The 19445-nt window shown below is 39.3% G+C and overlaps 3 protein-coding genes across 5 annotated transcripts; 2 read left to right on the forward strand and 1 right to left on the reverse strand.

Moving 5' to 3' along the window:
• Positions 1-1199: 1199 nt before the first annotated feature.
• LOC131311720 (exocyst complex component EXO70B1) lies at positions 1200-4033 on the forward strand. Its single transcript, XM_058339278.1, has 2 exons — positions 1200-2126; positions 2608-4033. Exons 1-2 carry the CDS (start codon positions 1446-1448, stop codon positions 3865-3867), a joined length of 1941 nt encoding a protein of 646 aa, XP_058195261.1. The 5' UTR covers positions 1200-1445; the 3' UTR covers positions 3868-4033.
• Positions 4034-6421: 2388 nt separating this feature from the next.
• Positions 6422-8509, forward strand: LOC131311402 (leucine-rich repeat extensin-like protein 3). 2 transcript variants are annotated; one of them, XM_058338849.1, is made up of 3 exons: positions 6422-6825; positions 7344-7916; positions 8046-8509. In XM_058338849.1, the coding sequence occupies exons 1-3, from the start codon at positions 6660-6662 to the stop codon at positions 8315-8317; spliced, it is 1011 nt and encodes a 336-aa protein (XP_058194832.1). In that variant the 5' UTR covers positions 6422-6659; the 3' UTR covers positions 8318-8509. The 2 variants fall into 2 exon arrangements, with proteins under 2 accessions (XP_058194832.1, XP_058194831.1); XM_058338848.1 differs by having other exon boundaries at positions 7344-8509.
• Positions 8510-9200: 691 nt separating this feature from the next.
• Positions 9201-18004, reverse strand: LOC131311401 (protein MICRORCHIDIA 7-like). Of its 2 annotated transcripts, none has more exons than XM_058338846.1 (19): positions 17480-18004; positions 14974-15048; positions 14848-14882; positions 14660-14738; positions 14365-14457; positions 14151-14235; positions 13801-13876; positions 13371-13499; positions 12857-12955; positions 12655-12756; positions 11722-11883; positions 11540-11635; positions 11257-11308; positions 11033-11144; positions 10668-10947; positions 10230-10324; positions 10041-10128; positions 9659-9796; positions 9201-9566 (listed from the first exon to the last, which is right to left on the reverse strand). In XM_058338846.1, exons 1-19 carry the CDS (start codon positions 17871-17873, stop codon positions 9480-9482), a joined length of 2277 nt encoding a protein of 758 aa, XP_058194829.1. In that variant the 5' UTR covers positions 17874-18004; the 3' UTR covers positions 9201-9479. The 2 variants fall into 2 exon arrangements, with proteins under 2 accessions (XP_058194829.1, XP_058194830.1); XM_058338847.1 differs by having other exon boundaries at positions 9659-9781; positions 17480-18003.
• Positions 18005-19445: the final 1441 nt, after the last annotated feature.

Below are 19445 nucleotides of genomic sequence, written 5' to 3' on the forward strand. Positions count from 1 at the left end.
TGTTCGAAGAAAACCCTAAACCTAACACAATTATGTTAGTAGTTTTTTAACATGTCTATTTTTTTAAAAATATGCTTTCAAGTTTGTCTTGTGGTGGGTTTGCAAATCTTATTTTCCATAATCCTAATATATGAGGTAATAAAGTTTATTTTAATAACTAAATTAGTAAAGCATACTAGCATATATAGGACTTAGGTTTTGCTCCTTCCTTGTTTTCTACTACATCGCAGGATCCAAACATCCTGCTATCACCTTTTATTGGATAATCCAAACACCCTAAGTCCTATCACCTCTTATTGGATAATCAAACCCCCACCATTGGACGATAAAGAAATAAAATTTGATCTTCTAGTAGTAAAAATTAATCAATGTAAACTAGTCCAAACACGTCATGTCAGGGGAGGCCCCAAGGGTGTGCAAGGGGACCCAGGCCCCTGCACAACTCGAAATTATCTCGCGTATTGTACTAATTTTTAAGTTAATTAGAAAAACTTCTATGGGATTAACCCTTGCAAATTCTTTGAGTGAAAATTTTTTCTTAAAATTTCTATGTGGGGAGTAAATATTCCCAAAATTTCAAGTTATCAATCTTTTTTAGGTTGCACATATAAAACTAAGCGGTGGCTGTGTACATACACATAATATCGGCCATTCTTCATATCTGGCGAGTACCAACATATACTTGTAAAAATATATTTTTTATTATCAATATAAGAGTACACGTGATTTGGACCCCTGCTAGACATAAATTCAGTGTCTGCCACATTACAAACATTTAGGGTGAGTTCTTGTAAACTTATTTGTTGTCTTCGTGTAATGTGTTTTGTTCGTCTTTTTTGAATTATTTTTACATTTGCGTTATTTTTTTTATTAGTCAACTGTCTCGACGAGAGGAGTCTGAAAAATAAAAAATTATGAACAAAAGCAAAAAAAAAAAGGTTTAGTATAGACGAAAAAAGTACAAACAGCTATCTTTTTTGTTTAAGGTGTCGCCTTGTATGATTTTTTTTCAATATTGGTCCATATTTTTATGTTTTTTCAATTCGTCTTGTCGAGAAAAAAGATTAACCCCAAAAATTAAACGAAAAGTGTCAAAAAGTAAAAATATCGAAATAAGTTCCGAACAAATAAATTTACAAGAACGCAGCTTTAGAGTGTGAAATATATATATTTTTAAAAAAGTTGAAGAAGCACAAACTCTAATAACCACCTGGCCAACGGTCAACTACCACCAACAAAAATATACGGCCTACGTTTCCGAAAACAGAAACGACCATTTCCAAATCAATGAAAACCAAACCAAATCCAATCGCAAAACAACGATGCATTTCCAGCTTCTAATCCTCCGATTCCATCCCCGTTCTCTTTTCCAATCCCAAAAGAATTTCAAAGAAATCGAAAACCGAATAAATTCCGCGGAACAAAGACGCATTTGATTGCGAAGAATGGAGAAGACGTACCATCCTGAGAAATCCGGCAGCTTCATCGGCCGCCACGCTCGCAGAAAGAGCGAGGTCGCCATCAGCCCTAAAACCTCCGACGTCTCCGATGCCTCCTACGCCGATACCGCCTGGCGGGAGACCGTCGAGCCGGTCGACGATCGCGACGCCGACGAGATCTCCCTGTCCATCGACCAATTCACGTCCACGTTGTCTTCTATCGATCGGAAATCGAGTCCGCCCGACGTGCCGAACGAGGCCGTCGAGACGTTTTCGAAGATCATCGAGTCGAAGATCGTGAAGTATTACTCGGCGGACGGCGGGAACAAGTTCGGCAAAACAGAGGAGGAGGACGCGCGCTTTCTGGAGTCTGTTCTGCGCGTGTTCAAGCTGACCAGCGCGTTCGGAGACTTCGAGGCGGGGGCCGTCAAAACGACGTCGCTGGATCGGATGAGCGTGGTGCTGCAGCGAGCGATGTTGTTCTTGGAGGAGGAATTTCGAGGTCTGCTGGAAGGACCGACGGAGGAGGATACGATGAAGGAGGAATCGGATCGATGTACTTTGCACGAAGCGGAGCCGAATAAAGGAGAGCCAGAGTTTCCAGGGTATTCGGCGGAGGCGGTGGCGAGGATGGGCAGGATCGCGGGGGCGATGGTTTCGGCTGGGTACGAGACGGAGTGCTGCCAGGTGCGAGGACGGACAGAGGGGCGGATTCGCTCTATTCAAAGTTCAAAATTTCTTTAGAATCGTAGTAGTTTTTTTCTTTAAAACTTTAAAAAAAAATTCCTTTTTTGAAATTTACTTACAATCATTAGTTATTTCTTAAAATGTTAAAATTAGAATTATATTAGTTCGTCGACCTAATATTCTTTGTAAAAACCTAATAACCCTTTTCAATTGTAGAATTTGGTGAGAGAAAAGAAATGGAATAAAAAGGAGAACCTCATCGCTTGTCATTGAGGAATGTGTATAACGCAAGGTTTATTTTGTTTTGGCGCGAAATCATAACTTGTTCTTCCTTCACGAAATCACTCAATCCGAAGGGGGATCGTACTGTTTATAATGGATATGAATGTATCTACAACTATGTATGACTATATTTTCTTATAATTCCAATGAATAGTTCGCCCAATGTTGAAATTCTGCGTCTATTTATTTTTTTTGTCAGGTGTACAGCATAGCGAGGCGAAACGCGTTCTCCGAAGCGTTGAGATGTACCGAATTCAATTGGGTCACGATCGAAGAGATCCAGAGAATGCAGTGGGAAGCGTTGGAAGGAGACATCTCGAGGTGGATAAGTGCCGTTAAACGTTGCTCCACGGTCCTCTTCCCCGGCGAACGGAGCCTCTGCGACATCGTTTTCTCTCAGAATCGAGCAATCTCCATCGGCTTCTTCAGCAACCTCGCTCGAGCTATCATAATCCAGCTCCTCAACTTCGTCGACGCCGTCGTTCTGACGCGGCGGTCGGCGGAGAAGCTGTTCAAGTACCTCGACATGTACGAGGCCCTCCGCGATCTGGTTCCGTCCATCGAAGACGGAGCCTCGGAGGAATCCGGCGGCGAATTGAGGTCAGAGATCTCCGCCGCCGGAGACCGGATCGGGGAGGCCGCTGTGTACATATTCTGCGACTTGGAAAACTCGATCAAGGGGGACGCGGCGAAAACGCCCGTCCCGGGCGGCGCAATCCACCCCCTCACCCGTTACGTCATGAACTATCTAAAGTACGCCGGCGAATACAAAGACACCCTAGAGCAGATCTTCCAGACCAATCACGTTCTCGCAGGATCGCTATCTTCGACCACCAAATCCGATAAAACCCACAATCTCGACAAGTCAACGTCGCCGTTTTCGATGCAGCTGATAACCGTTGTGGAGTTATTAGACGAAAATCTGGAGGCAAAATCAAGATTATACAGGGATCCCTCGTTGCGTTACATATTCCTGATGAATAATGGTCGTTACATAAATCAGAAAATCAAAGGGTCCACCGAAATCCTCCAATCGGTGGGGGACACGTGGTACAGGATGAGATCCACTGCGGTGAGGCAGTACCATAAGAACTACCAAAGGGAGACTTGGGGGAGACTGCTGCAATGCATTGGGCACGATGGGTGCCAAGTGAACGGGAAGGTGTACAAGCCGGTGGTGAAGGAGAAGTTCAAGAACTTCAACACGTTGTTCGAGGAGATACACAAGACGCAGAGCACATGGGTGGTGAACGACGACCAGTTGCAGTCGGAGCTGAGGGTGTCCATATCGGCGGTGGTGATCCCTGCGTACCGGTCGTTCCTGGGGAGATTTAGGCAGTATTTGGAGTCGGGTAAGCAATCGGAGAAGTATATTAAGTACCAGAGTGATGATATTGAGTTGATGATTGAGGGACTTTTTGATGGGAATCCTAATTCTATGGGTAGGAGGAGAACATAATAGTTTTTCAATTTTGATTTGATGAAAAAGAAAAGAAAAAGAAAGGTTGTGGTGGTGGTGGTGTTTTTGTATGCTACATTTGATTTTGAGATCTTCATTTCTTGTATAATTTATTTAATTTTTTACGCAATTTTGACGGTGTAATAATACAGGAAATTTTGGTGCACAATATTTGCTTTGTGTAGATGTCAATGGAAATGTAGAGCTATGCACAGTTTTATGCACAAGAACCACCATCTCTTCTTCTTCTTTTATCACAGGAACCATTCTACTGACATTGTGGCTTATTGTTCTGAATTCGAACTATTCCGAACTTTTCAAAAACCAAAAGTGGCCATGGAAATAAAGAAGACGTTATTCAGCGATCTTGGGGCAATCCTTCGACATCAAACGCAAAGCTGTGTGATCCTATGCGTCTCTTTTTGGGTCGTGGGGGGGAGTGTGGCAACTGAAGTGGGCAATACGAGGCCACGGCCCCCACCGGCATATCCAGCAGCTTGCCATAGGGGTGATACCGGTCTGATTTCGACCGGTTTGAGTGTATTTTTCGGTCGAAACCGGATATCCGGTTTGAGATTTTTAGAAATCGGAACCGGTTGAGATAAAACCGGTCCGGTTTCGACCGGCTCAACCGGTTTCGATCCGGTTTATCCGATTTTCATTCATGGGCCATATTTTTTGCTCAACACATCAAAAAATTCACAATTCAACTCATAAAATATCAACCAAAAATCTATAATTCAACCCTTTTTTTTTGGCCCAACAAAAAAGGATCAATTTTAAGCTCAATACATAAAAAAAAAAATCCATAAAAACATAATTAAGCCCATAAAAATAGTTTTTATCTAATAAATATATTTATTAGACCAATATACACCACAAAATATCAACCAAAAACCCATAATTCAACTCCTCCCCTATGGATCAATTTTAAGCTCAATACATAAAAAAAAAATCCATAAAAACATAATTAAGCCCATAAAAATAGTTTTTATCTAATAAATATATTTATTAGACCAATATACACCACAAAATATCAACCAAAAACCCATAATTCAACTCCTCCCCTATGTTTTTATATATATATATATATATATATATGTATGTATTATATATACATATAACCGGTTCCGGTTTCAACCGGTTTTTAAAACACATAAACCGGATCGAAATTATTTTTCAGGTTTATAAAATTTTATAAACCGAAACCGGATAGAAATTATTCAACCGGTTTAAAAAATTCGGTCCGATCCGATTTTTTCGGTTTCGATCAATTTTTCGGTTTTGAGTAACAGCCCTAGCTCGCCAGGCTGTTGGGTAGGGCCGACTTAATCGGTCTAACCCCAGTCAAGCCTGTCGGGCTTATCAGAAAAGCCTGTTCGGCCTGGCAGGCTAGGTCCGATGATCACCCTTGGTAATTGGTATTGAACCATTGAACGAGTGCTGTCCTGCCTAGTTTGAGGTGGGGACATTGTACTCTGGGTGAACCTTGGACATTTTATTTGAATGGGTCCATTTTGTTTGGACTACCCCACTTTAAAGACTAGGACAGTAGTACTACATCAAAATATCTGTATCACATGCTGAACAGCTGAAGGTATTTTGAGGATCACATATTACTCTATTATTGCGACCATTAAAGAAAAGGAAAATCTATAAGTTTTTTTTTTTTTTTTTATCCGCAAAATCTATAAGTTTAGATTCATGAGGAAAACATAATGAGATAAATTAGACGTAAGACGGGTTGTGATTTTGTTCATCTTCCTTTTAAGTGTGCATTACGTAGTGTAGAAAATTGGGGTCTACTTGTTTTGTATAAAATTTACTCCATTGCAACTCATTTTTTAAACTAGTATACAAGAGTGGATAATATTCACCCACTTAAAAGTGAGTGAACAAAATAGCGTAGGTAAGACGGTTGTACCTGTGGTCGAAAGATTATAAAATCCATTCTTACAATGTTCAAAATTATAGTAAATTTTGCTAAGCAAAAAGAGTGGAGGAGGTAGCAACTAGACGTAGCAGTCCTTTCCTGGGCATGACCTTAGACACTCCAGACCCACAGTAGAGCCCGTAAGTAAAGGACCATAAAGTCATAGCATCTACCGTCCCACCAAGGACTAGAGGAACACAGTTGGGCTTTGAAGAAGGACAAAGTTCGAGTCGAGAGGGCACCGTTGGGCTTCGCAAAAGGACAAAGTTCCAGAGGGCTTCGATAGCACGACCCATCCTTGGAGAACACCAATAATAAGTTCCCCACCATTGTATAACATCAATATTAGTGTTGAGGTTAGTTGGTAAAAATTGACAGCAGCACTTCATTCATAACATTCAGGGGAATGAATCCACTGTAAGAAAGAAAGGGACACAACTGACTGTGAAAGCATGACAAACCAATAGCCAATAACATCAACAAAATTCCAACCCTCCATTCCAAATACCCTTTGGGCCATCTTTTCCCACGTCAAGGACATCACACAGCCTCATAATCAATCCCCTCCACCCGTGAATCTCTCTCTCTCTCTCTCTCTCTAGACTTCTCACAATCTGCTGCAAAAAGGAGATCTTCACATGTCTTTGTTTGTATTGAATGAGGAAGACATTCACTGATTACAGTTGGTCCTAACACCAAACCAGTCACGGGCCTCATTATATGTATACAAAACCAAAGTTCTGTGATATATAACAACGCTCATATACCACATTTCCCATAAAGATAAGACCAATTAATATTAGGCTCTAGGCAGAGCATAGATGCTTCTTTTCTGCAGAAGTTTCTCTTCCCTGCTTCAATGAATCCAGTTTATCTGTTCTTTGTTGTTTTATCTTCGGTTACTCACCCAATTCTTCTGGCGGCTCAACCCCCGAAAACCGACTCCCATCTCACCATAGTGGGTGCTGTGTACTGTGATACATGCTTTGAAAACACATTCTCAAGACAGAGCTACTTCTTGCCTGGTAATGTGTACTCTAACTCAAATGCCATGTCTGCCTGTTTCGTATTGTTTTCGTTTCTTGTTTTTTTGTTTTCAATTCTCGAAAAAATAGCAATGCTATCGTGACTGTATCTGTGTACAGCATTTTAGTGCCACCCTACACAGCACCAACCACATCATCGGGTGCATCATACATAGCACATACGGTGAATGCATATAAGGTGCTTCATAAGATGTCACTAAGATGTGATAACCAGGTCATGTAGTATTAGTCTTACTGAGAAATTGTTTGGTGAACTGTTTTCGGAAATAATTTTCTGCAATTTTGTCATAACCACCCGCTTTTCCAAGACACACAAAAACTACAGTACTCGAAAAGTGCTTTCACACAAGATGGAAACCACATGAACTCATTAATTGTCTTGAAACCGTTTTTGTTCCTGTTTCTTAAAAACAAGAGATGCGAAACATGAAGACAACGAACAAGTACCAAGCAGGACCGGTTTTTGGTAATTTTGATTCTGTATTTTTGCTGATTAGGTGTGGATGTTCACGTACAATGCAAGTTCAAAGCAAATTCACCAAAAACCACAGAGCAAATCACATTCTCAGTCAACAGAACCACAAACAGGTATGGAGTGTACAAATTGGATATACCATCAGTTGAAGGGGTTGACTGTGTGGAAGGCCCAGCAATTCAGTCATTCTGTGAATCAAGCTTGATTCAGGGCAACCCCTCTTCATCAACCTGCAATGTTCCAAGTATGAAGGCCACAAGTAACCAAATCACAGTCAAATCAAGACAGGCAAATCTCTGTATCTACAGCTTAAGTGCCTTGAGTTACAGGCCACCTGAGAAGAACACCTCCTTCTGTGAGAAAACACTGTCGACAGAGGAATTGAAAATCCCAAGTGATTTCAATTCTTCCAAGACTTTTTTCCCTTTTTTCCCACCCTATGTTTTCCCTTGGCCTCCTTTACCCCAACTACCACCTTTACCCCAATTGCCACCTTTACCCCAATTACCACCTCTTCCATATTTGCCTTTTCCATTCCCATTCCCATTCACTTTCCCTCCTCTACCCCAACTGCCACCTTTACCACCCCTCCCACCTTTGCCACATTTTCCATTTCTGCCCTTTCATCCACCTCCTCCAAGGCCCCCATCACTGCCCTTCCCATTCCCTCCCTCCCCTCCTTTACCCCAACTACCACCTTTACCTCAGCTACCACCCCTCCCACCTTTGCCTCCTTTTCCATTTTTGCCCTTCCCTCCTCCTCCTCCAACAATTCCAAGGCCCCCATCACTGCCCTTTCCATTCCCTCCTCTCCCTCCCTTTCCCCCTAGTATCCCCTTACCCCCATCTCCTCCATTTAATTGGGGAGACCCAAGAACTTGGCCAAGACCTAATTTCCCTTTCCTCGCCCCTCCCCAACCACCTCATGCATTTAATTCAATAGACCCCAGAACTTGGATACCTTTTGCTCCCCCAACCCCTCCTAATAGCCCTTAGCCATGAGAAATTGGTTTTGCTTCCTTCATGTTGATGCAATTAGTGTGATATACACCATTCAAAGTTAGATAGACTATGTATGTAGTAAATGAACTTGAAAATAGCTAGTAGATTGTGTTTCTTGGGAACTGAAGTATTACAGAAGTCTGTGAGATTGTATACAAGAATAATATGCTTACAATGATTCGATTTCTTGTGTTGTCTAGTACAGCTACTCGTACCAAATCATTCCATTTGATCAACTCTATTTGATTGGCCGAACTAAGATTGGTTTATAAATCACGTAATAGGTCGTTTCCTTTGTTGGCATGCTAGCAACTTACGCATTGAACAAAATAGGTCGTTTGTTTTATTGGCATGCTAGCAACGTACTTGTTGAACAACTTATCCCAATAGGATATATAATATGTGGAGGATGTAATTTCTAATCCTCTCATTGTAGATTACAAGCGAGTCCAACTCTGGGGCGGCCCACATGCTGTGAAAATATTACCTTGTCAACAGTGTTTCTGTAACTTTGATGCCCGGGTCAATCTAGAGAAGGATTTCCTGTGGTGCAGCAGTTTTTCCATACCAACTTAGCTACCCGGCGCTTATAAATCCCGTAATCATTTGTTTCCTGTGTTGGCATCAACTTACTCGTTGAACAACTTATCCCAGTAGGATATAAAATATGTCGAGGTTGTAATATTGATAATCCTCTCGCTATCGCTCCAGTAGTCCAGTTGCATTACCAGCGAGTCCAACAGTGGAGCAGCCCAAATAATGTGAAAATATTACCTTGTTAGACCATTAGAATTAAGCCCGGGTCAGCTTAGAAACTCCAAAAAAACAACCCTAGTACAAAATTTATGTAACATTGACCTGAAGATCTTCAACAGCATTTTGAGGTCCAAAACAACTGATATTTCAAACAGAGACACACGTAGTTCCCAGCAAAATGGAATTTTTCATATAGTTTCTGTATCAAGATGTTAACAAACAAGGGAGAAACTCCTACATCTCTCAGGCTTCATTTTCTTTGTATTCCTCTTTTTAACCTTTCAGGGTGATTCGAAAATGCACATACCCCTTAAAAGGAAAGGGAAAATGAATGGGCTCAGATGACAGTTCTAAATCTATTCATGTGCAGTCGATAATTTACTCCGTAGCTTTATGCATTTCAGTGTTCAGTTTTGCAACTTAAGACCCTCCTGCTCTCAAGCGCCTTCACCTTCTCAAGCAAATCTTGGATGGTATTAGATGCATCCTACAACAAACAAGTCTCTCTCAGAAAAACAGAACAAAAGGAGGAGAAATGAGAAACGATAAACAAAAAGAAGAAAGGAAAATTTCCCCGACCTTCAACCGGTTCCTCAAAATATCCTCCTCAGCGTCTCGCCGGCTCCTTTCTTCCGCGAATATTTCAATCAAAGATTCTTGTTCTTTATCCATTTTTTCTATCTCCCGTTGTGCCTCCTGCAACTGATTGGAAAGAAGCTTCACGTTATTCAAAAAAAAAAAAGATTACAAAATTGGAGCTCCAAGCTATTTCATGCTTTTACTTTTCTTGCTTACAGTGTTAGAATTTTTACTTTTATCCATTACCAAGTAGCTTAAGGCAATTGGAACCCATTCAAGGATCATGACTCAATTGCAGCTATTGGTAACATTCGTGGTTTAAGCATCGCTGAAATCCTTCAATCAAAACGTGTAAAGAAAAGAGGAAAGAACTTGGCCTTACTTTAGTTTCTAGTGATTTGCACCTGTCTCTCTCGAATTGTAGATCACGTGACAGATCTATTACAATTACTCCACCCGCTTGCTCCAATCTAAAAAACAAAAAATAAGAACATTTCACCATGAGGATGCAGTATGAGAAAGCAACAAGCATCATGTTAAGCTGAGATTCTTGAAAATTTCTTGGATCTACCTTCCACTCAGTACACGATTCTCTCCTTCCAACTTGACAATACTCCTTGCATTGAAGCTGGTGGATGCATGTTCGTCTCTGATGATGTTATCAACCTGTTTCAAAGGGAAAAACAAACATTCAAATTAACAACTTTCCAACCAAATAAATTATACAACTTTGAGGCAGCCAGGGAGCGACCCGACCCTTTCGGGACATGAGGCCAAACATCAATGAGAGGCCTTCTGGCATTTCATGATAGTAACTAAATGTCTTTACCGTTCAACTATTTTTGCATAATTGAAAGAAAATCGTGTGCTCCAGATTTTATGACCAAGTTTGTCGAACATATGGTTCATGGAAAGTTAAAATAATATGTAATCTCATAATAATAGACTAATTTGAGTTTGAGTTTCTCCTCATTGACCGATCGCTACAGTAATAAACCAATTAATTTACCCTGGAATGTGGATGCCCATCAATGCAATCAGGTCTCCCACTTGGCATACATTCCTGACTTACAAAATCAGAAGTCTCCTTCAGTTTAGATCTACTATCACTGTAAATGTATTCCCTTTTCCTTTTGGTCGCAGATCCACCATCACTGTGAAGGTGCCCATTTGAATATGGAAGTGCCGACGATTTTCCTTTATCCGAAGGTGTGTAATCTCTATCTGGAGAAACAGACTTGTTTGAATGTCGTCGCCTAGCATAACCAATTTCATGGCAGTTTGTAGACCTAAGAAAACAGCATTTGTTGATGATTGAAACATGTATCAAAGTACAGAATCCTAAAACATTGAGATAGAGGAGAACTAACAAACCAGTAGCTTTTCTGTATCACAACTAATCTTGCCTCAAGTCTGGCCAGTGCCTTTGTGCGCTCAAACCCCTGTTTATCATGAGCTGGCTCAACAAAATTGGCTTCCAAAACACCTAGCTCATGACCAGAGTAGAAAAATGAAACTGGTTAGTCAAATTGCACAAGAGAGTCGTCGAAATGCTGAAAATCTTTATGAGTTATTCATCACAATGCAGGAAACAATACCTATAACCCCACGGCCATCACTTCCAGCAGCATTCCAGACCCTCCAAAATGGCTGAAAAAGCAACAGTTTCAGGTTATCATGTACATCAAGGGAGAATCCACAGTTATAATAACATGCACATATTTTAAAGCAATTAGCTTCATGGTAATACTGTTTTCCAGTGCATATACAATCGATCAACAGCAAATAATGAACTAGATATGATAAAATGGAGAACCCGTGGGACAAATGGATGGAAAGCACAAAAAATTACTTAAAAGCTAAGAACCCAATAAAATTTACCTTAATTAGTCGATTCTTATGATAAACATTGAACCCTTGGATATCAATATGATACTTCGCATCTTTTACAAACCCAAGAGTCACAACAGCAAACGTCTGTGAAAATAGCAGATCAAGAATCAGCCATCTATGATATATCGAAATTAGGCATCTGTACAAAGCTCGGGTGTTAAATGCATTACATTTGGATCCTTTGGCATCCCATCAGCGATGGCCACTGGTCTATATGTAATCGCCTTAGTAAACATCAAATCATTAACCAAATTATGATGATCAATATCTTTTCCCCGCAGAATAATCCGGAAGCCAGGTGGAATTCTCAGATACAGAATTGACGCATAACTCTGAAAAGCAAGCAACAGCGAAGTGTTATTCAAAAGATATGCGGAAAACCTGATATTTTTAACTTAATCTCCTAAGAATAACGATTGTCCATGCCGCGCAGATTAACTAGTACTTCCATAGGATATACAAGCTTGCATACATGTCATACACTCATACAGATGTCCATACGTGTGAGGATTCTAGAGTCTGTGCTCAAGATATTTCCTTTGGCTGCTGGCAAGAATATAAACGAACACAAAGAGCAGTAGCTGTCTTGTCAGTCAGGCAATGCCAAAAGGGCCAGCCTAGATTTTTTACCACTAAAAGTCGACTTTACTGCACTTAGTTCTTAGCCATGTTAGCATGGCAACCAGCCTGTGTTTTACACTTTATTAACATCTCTACTCACAGTGTAGTCCAGCTGAATGACAAAGATGTACTATTTAGAATTTACTGTCAGTGAGAACATAAAGGATAAATAATAAGATGCCTTTAAAATGAATCATCTTTCGCCAGAATGATTTCAAGAGTAAGTTTTATTGACAAGGAATACCAGACAAGCTAGATGCCTAAACCCAACCCATGTAGACCAAAAAAGGAATGACCAATGGGTAGAAAACAGTTCAAACATACGATTTAGTCTAGTTATTGCAGAAATTTAACAGTTTCAAAACTATCAGTAACAAGGATGTTTTAAGAGAAGCACAATACGAACAAGAACAAGAACCGGAACAGCACATATCCCCCAAACACTACTCATGTTGAAACCTAGTAATAAGAACACAATATACCCTCAAGGAATGCCGATAGGTTAAAAAATGCTTGGAGTTGGGATAATCTTTTGCCATCTCTATCTTCTTTTCATCCCGATTCACCCCTCTAATTTGAATGTCCTGTCATGTCATAAGAAAGAAAGAATAATCACTGCCATCAAATGATACCGCATAAAGATGATAAAAGCAGAAACTGAATTCAAGGGCACCAAAGGCATACACTTGGATCCACGTCAAAGTCAAGTTCCAGCTGTCCTTCATCATCCTCCCAAAGATTGTATATTATAATGCGTGTACCTCTATCCTTTAATTGGTTGAACTACAAATTTCCACGCGCAATAACGTCAATTGACATTCCAAAGGGAGAGAACAAGAACATAGGGTAAAGAGAGGGAGATGCCGCAGAGCGAATATATAACATGACAAAAGACTATCTCAAACGGTAAAGAGGGAAACCGTACAAACTTCAACTGAGGGTATAAGAACCACACAAATGTCTCGAGTGCGCAGTCTGTAGCTCTTTAGGTAAAAATATTTACTGAAAATGCCCAATGTTAACCCCTAAAATAGTATGCTTGGTTTACTTCGCATTTGTCTACTTCTTTCTTTGGCAAAAAGCAGAGTTAGCAAAACAAAATCAAGGTACAACATTTAACAATACACTATTTGAATGATTGCCGTCATATAAGAGCTATTATCCTAGAAGTATTAGTTCATGAACAATAGCAACTGACCTGCTGAAGGAGATCATCTTCACTTTCGTATGGTGACCATTTCAAAATAGTAGCTAAGTTTCTATTCCAGTCATTAGGAGATGACCGCATCAACTTGTTCCAGTCTTGTCCACTTCTCTCATAATCAACCTTTTACCCAAAATGAAAATGGAAACAATTAGCAAATCAAAAAAGGAAACCTTTAATCCATCTTGCAATTTGAAAGGATTAAACCAAGATGATCTAGCTCCCAAATATACATCTCTTCACTATTTTTACGCATTGAAAAATACGATTATTGGATACAATACAAGACATCAAAACCTTAAGTAAAGAGTCTAAAGACGGTAGATACTTAAAACTGCAAAAAGAGTACTAGAGTCACAAGTTTAAAGCATGGAAGTGCAAGCATGGTCACATAAAATACAACCGCTAATTCAGGAGTTCTTACCATTGGAACCACGATATCTTCTTTTCCTGTGCTCCTCAAGAATGTGTAGGACATCATTCCAATACTTTGCGTTGGGCTGAACAAATAAAAGATACTTTGATTAATTTCTGAGACACGGTGGATAAGCTCAATTGAGTGGACAAGAAATTAATTGAAACAATTAAGTATCCATGCTTTCTATCTATTTTTTTCGCCAGCATGTCAACTTCATCACAGATTCACACGTAAAAAGAAATGTAAGCTAAATTCAACCCCAAAGTCTAGCTTAGTTCTCCTTATCAGTCACAAGGAATTAATTAATGTAGAAAACAACAAAAGAAAAATAGTTCCAACAGTGAATAAGTAAACACCTTGTTTCATCAGCACCAGGACAACGGGAGAATACAATGACATCTGCACCAAGCCTCATTGTACTAGTCTTAAAACCATTTCCATCTGGGAAATGTGCAGTACCATAAAATCATCGTTAAAAATATTCTCTACATGCATTATTCTCTGTACATTGGACAGAAAACTAGTACTCTCTCCTAAATGGTCTGAAAAATAAGGAACAGAGCAACTCACATTGACCGATAGTGTTTGCCATTTTGCTTTTTACGGAATACCCAAGAGACATGCACTGTCTCATTTTATCAGGAGTCATTCCCCCACCGTTATCTGCAGTCAGAAATTTAACTGTAACTAAGCAAGCGTATAGGTAGAGACTTCAAGCTACAAAAAGAAACCATTCAGGTCACAAGGAGCGAAAAAATAGAACATAAATTTTCACGAGCCCAATGAGATATTCAAAAAAATTACGATAAAGAAGAAAGAAAACTGCAAAATACTCATGAGAAAAGGGCGAAAGACTGCTACATACCTTCGACCAACAACATCTTGTTCTTATCTCTCTTGTTTATCAGCACGTCAACATGGACATAAGTAGCTCCATTACAGACCTGATTAAACCGCAACAGTCAACAGTTGAAAGGTGAAAATACAAAAAAAGAAAAACAAGGGTGAATGCCCTTCATGAAAAGGGATAAGAGGCATATGGAAACGCCATACCTCGTCCAAAGAATTATCTAGAAGCTCCGCAAAAGCTGGAAAGGTAAAAGAAAAGATTAGGCTGACGTTCAATGAAAACCATCTCTTTGAAACAAGTTCAAGGTTCAAATTCACATGAAAGTTCACCTCCAAGGGCCCATTTATGACTGGTAGCATTGGAATGTAAAAATCTTGGATGAACCCTGACATGATCCATGCCAACTGAAGGGACAAAATCAATAAACAGGATAATTAACAACGCCGAGTGCTAACAAATTATCCAACCGATAAAATCTTAAAATCCTGCTTCGTTATAAAACAATCCAACAATACGATGATCTACAGACCAAGTTAACGTTTTCCCTTCGTGAATTCTCAAAGTTCCTCCATATGATAATTAGACGCTGAGATGCAAGCTCTTCTTAATTCAAAACTAATTCATATTCCAAGGATGGGAAGCAAGACACGCAACAATTGCATAAGAAATTCACACTCCCAAAGCCTCAGACTAGTTCAGTATCTTTCTCAATGTTATCAAATTTGAGCTATCATGCTGTACAAACAACAAATATGCTTCCAATAACAGGAGGAGGAACAAGGAAAAGAACCCTTCCTAAATCTACTAATATTAGCAAAAAAAAGTATTAAGGGAATGCCGCCCCTATACGAAAAAGGCTACAAAACAAAAAGGCCCTATAAACTCCCATAAGAATGGAAAAGCTCTAACCAGCGTTGAACTCCATTTGTGCAAAAAGTAATACATAAGCGCATGGGAACCAAACCAAAAACAAACAAAAAGAACAAGAGAAAGGCTACAATACAAAACGCAAAAAAATGCATACTATTCCTCCATGCATGACGGTTTGTAACTCCATCACAAGAATTCGAAACTAAAATCATAAAAGAAAATTATAGTAAAACAAAACCACAAACCCACTTAACTATAAGACTTTTCTTGTAGTACAAAGAAGTACTTACATAATTTCCGCTTTACGAGACAAGTAATTCTCTTACAATACATCACCTTTAATTCAAAAAATAAGTACTTATTTGAAACATAAGTACGTATTTTAGTTGGTGAAACACAGAAGAAGGGATGAAAAATAAGTACTTTAGTTGGTGGAACATAGAAGGGAGGAGAATTCTTATTGATGGATGGCTGTAACAAAGCCCTATCTATATATACACAATTACCCGAGACCATTAAGACAAATAATCCAAAATTTTAAAGCACCAAATCTTCACATAATAAGCAACAAATTAATCACCAATTAATCTTCACATAATAAGCACCAAATCTTCAAGCTCTCCCCTTGACATGCACCCCACGAGGCGTTGCCTCATGCCACAGCATCCTGGTGTCTAGCTATCAAAGAGAGAGAGCTTTGAGTAAGACCGTATTCGCTTTGGGTCTCTAGAATGAAAAAATCTTCAATACTAATGGTTATTTGTAACACTTTCTCACATAATGTGAGTTTCATGTATGTATAGATCCCACACCATGTGATAGACACGATAACGTTACATTGAAAATTTTCTCAGAATGAACTAACCCATCTCTCTACACACTGTCCCCAATAAATTTGCTCTCCAATTACTCTCATCTCTCTTTCTATCTCTCTCCTTTTATTACCCAAAAAACCTTCCTCAAAACTGCAACCAAACGGAGTTAAATGGAGTATTTTAGTGCAGCAGAAGAGAGAACCACAATGAGAGTGAGAAGAGAGAGTTGAGTAATTATTTCCATTGTTAGTGAATATTCATTGCGCAAAGATAATCCACTACAAAAAAAAAAACTTGCAATTTTCGGATAAAAAATACGTACTAAAGAACTTCTGTGTATAATTTCCTAAATTTCTTGTCACCATTAATAAAGTACTCCCGCATATAATTTTAAATTTTTTAATGTCTTGGGTTTGTGTTGTGCGTGTGACTTCCTAATCCTCTAATAAACCCCAAAGGGGTTTGGCCAGGTAATTGTAAGAAAGCAATAAATATTTTGAGGTCACAGGTTTCATATTCACGGAGGCCAAACATTCCTAATTTTGGGGCTACTGAGAGTTATATCCGGTTGTTACCTTCAGGGCTCCGGAATTAGTCAAGGTATGCGCAAGCTACCCTGGACATCCGGTTATTAAAAAAGAAAATTCCTTTCACATAACTGTTCGTATGGTACTGATTCGCAAACAGTAGATTTCTCCAAAACAAAAACTGAAAGAAAAACAATGGGCATTACAATGGAGAGAACAAATTGCACCCAAAAAAAGGACTAAAAACATACGAATACACACTTAGGCCTAAATTAAGTTGTCTTTAAAAAAGTCGGTATTATTTATTTTTAGTGGTTTTTTGTTTAGCTTTTGATCAAAACTTTTAGCAGCAATCATTCGTCTCAACGAGATTGAATCAAAAAAGCATGAAAAATTGTACCCAAGTTGAAAAAAATTCAGACAAGCCGCAAGTCGATACTAAAAATAAGAAAAGACAGCTCTTTCAAATTCTTTTCGTCTTCCAATGAACTTTTTTGCTTAATATTCACTTTTCAGAATCATCCCGTTGAGAGACGGATGATTAATTCAAAAACTATAACCTGAATCTAACAAAAGTTTAGAAAAGATGAACGGAAATTTAGGCCAAAATGTCATGTTATTACCAGAATGCGAAGCGAAATCAGCAGCATTGTTGCTGTCCCCTTCGTAGTCTCCTGCTTTCCAAAACTGCCTACAACTCTGCACTGCCGCATTGGACTGCACAGTACTAGTATTCGCACCAGCCGGCGTAGTTTGAACAATCATCCGTTCTTCCGGCCGAATGGGATCGAGGAATCCAAGAGGCAGTAAACCGTAAAGTTTCCTCCTCTTCCTCAGAATCTCTTCCACGTCCGAGTCGTCATCCGAGTCGTCCGAGTCCGAGTCTGTGCTACTGATGTCAATCACGCTCGCCGGCGTGGAAGTTCGGGTTGGCTCCGGCAATTCGTTGTGATCGTCGGTGGTATTTTCCTTCTTGATTTCCACGGCTGCGATTTGCTCTTTGGTTTCCACGTCCATGGTGTCAAGAAAACAGAGTCAACCTGTTTTAGAGAGAGAGAGAGATTTGAGATTGAATTGAATTGAAAAAGGCGCTGTTAGTAGAAATAGGGTTTTGGAGAGAGAGAGACGGAGACGGTTCTCTTCGAATTCAACTGAAGACTTGAAACGGCGCGCGTATTTTTCTTTTATAGAGGAAGCATAACCGCCATACGTGCTACTGGCCCACTACAACTGCCGGCGTGTCAATTATGGTTTTTTTTATGGCTGATCAAAAAAAATAGTTATGGTTTTTTTAAGTCGGTGATTTTGTCACTCTATTTTTTGTTAATGTCACTCCCCCTACAAGTGTATTTTTGGTGTAAAAATACACTTACAGGAGAGTGACGTTAACAAAAAATAGAGTGACAAAATCATTTCTTTTTTTTAATGTAATTTTAAAATATCCAATTTCCAGACAGTTAACTTTAGGCTCCGTTTGTTTCGATGTAAAATGTTTTATAATATAAAATGTTTTTCATGTAAAATATTTTTTTAAAAAGCAAATTTTAAACTTTTATTTTTCGGTGTTTGGTTGACACTTGAAAAATATTTTCAGAAATCGACAAAATAGAGTAGGGAGAGAGAGAGGGGGGAGGCTTAAACAGTGAAGAGATATGAGAATATTGGAAACCGAGTAGTGAGAATTGCAGTAGAAGGAAGCGGGTTCATTTCGAAAATAACTTACGGAAAATTTAAAGGTAAGTCATTTTCACCCAATTAATAGAAAATATTTCTTCATTTTTTACACAACCAAACACCAGAAAATAGGTAAAATATTTTACATTCAAACAAAAAGAGCTTTAGCTCGTATGTGGTTCCTAAATTTTTATTTGTTGTATTGATATCGTATTTTTCTGAATTTTTTTAAATTCATATTAAACTTTTTGAAATGACCATTCGACTTACAGAGAGGGTCTAAAAAATAAAAATGACTAAAAGCATAAAGATTCACTAAAGACCATAAAAATACCAACAAAGTATGGTTCGGTCAGTGTTCTAAAAGCCGACTATTTAGGCTGACTAGTCTCCGCCTAGACGTTTGGCGGTAGTCAAACGCCTAGATTAGGCAGCCGACTAATCGATGCCTAGTCGGCCGCCTGGGCACCCCTTCTCCGTCCGATTAGTGCCTAGCGATTTTTATAATATTGCGTCCAATATTAACTTTTTTCAACTTCAATCCACATTTTTATACTACTTTTTAGATTCTTCGTGTCAGGATAAATGATTCGTTCCAAAAATAATGACCTAAAAGTAAAAAATACTTAGGGCCTGTTTGGATGTAGGTAAAAGAATAGGGAAAATATAAGAGGGGGTAAATGGGGTGGGAATCACTGTTTTGCCGTTGTTTGGGAACCAAAATTGGAGAGGTCTTAGTTTTCACCCATTCTTCCTTTTCACGTGTTTCAGGTTTCTCCGGTAGAATTTTTGGGCTCCTCTAGGGCTCCCCAAATTTAATCCGGCTGTAGAGGGGAGGAATTTGGATGAAATCACCCTTGCTTATCCCCTCTCCCCAACCTAAAGACTCCTTATTTAGTTTCATAGCTTTCTTAG

Source organism: Rhododendron vialii, chromosome 12a (genome assembly GCF_030253575.1).
Source record: "Rhododendron vialii isolate Sample 1 chromosome 12a, ASM3025357v1".
Lineage (NCBI taxonomy): Eukaryota > Viridiplantae > Streptophyta > Magnoliopsida > Ericales > Ericaceae > Rhododendron > Rhododendron vialii.

What these genes read in the sequence shown, in the direction of transcription:
- LOC131311720 (XM_058339278.1), top strand. Translation starts at nt 1,446, where the DNA reads ATGGAGAAGACGTACCATCCTGAGAAATCCGGCAGCTTCATCGGCCGC. An exon ending in ACGAGACGGAGTGCTGCCAG is followed by an intron (nt 2,127 to 2,607) that starts GTGCGAGGACGG and finishes TTTTTTTGTCAG; the next exon opens with GTGTACAGCATAGCGAGGCG.
- LOC131311402 (XM_058338848.1), top strand. Translation starts at nt 6,660, where the DNA reads ATGAATCCAGTTTATCTGTTCTTTGTTGTTTTATCTTCGGTTACTCAC. An exon ending in ACAGAGCTACTTCTTGCCTG is followed by an intron (nt 6,826 to 7,343) that starts GTAATGTGTACT and finishes TTTGCTGATTAG; the next exon opens with GTGTGGATGTTCACGTACAA.
- LOC131311401 (XM_058338846.1), bottom strand. Translation starts at nt 17,873, where the DNA reads ATGGACGTGGAAACCAAAGAGCAAATCGCAGCCGTGGAAATCAAGAAG. An exon ending in CCTGGTGCTGATGAAACAAG is followed by an intron (nt 13,877 to 14,150) that starts GTGTTTACTTAT and finishes TTATTTGTTCAG; the next exon opens with CCCAACGCAAAGTATTGGAA. An exon ending in GGATGCCAAAGGATCCAAAT is followed by an intron (nt 11,636 to 11,721) that starts GTAATGCATTTA and finishes CTATTTTCACAG; the next exon opens with ACGTTTGCTGTTGTGACTCT.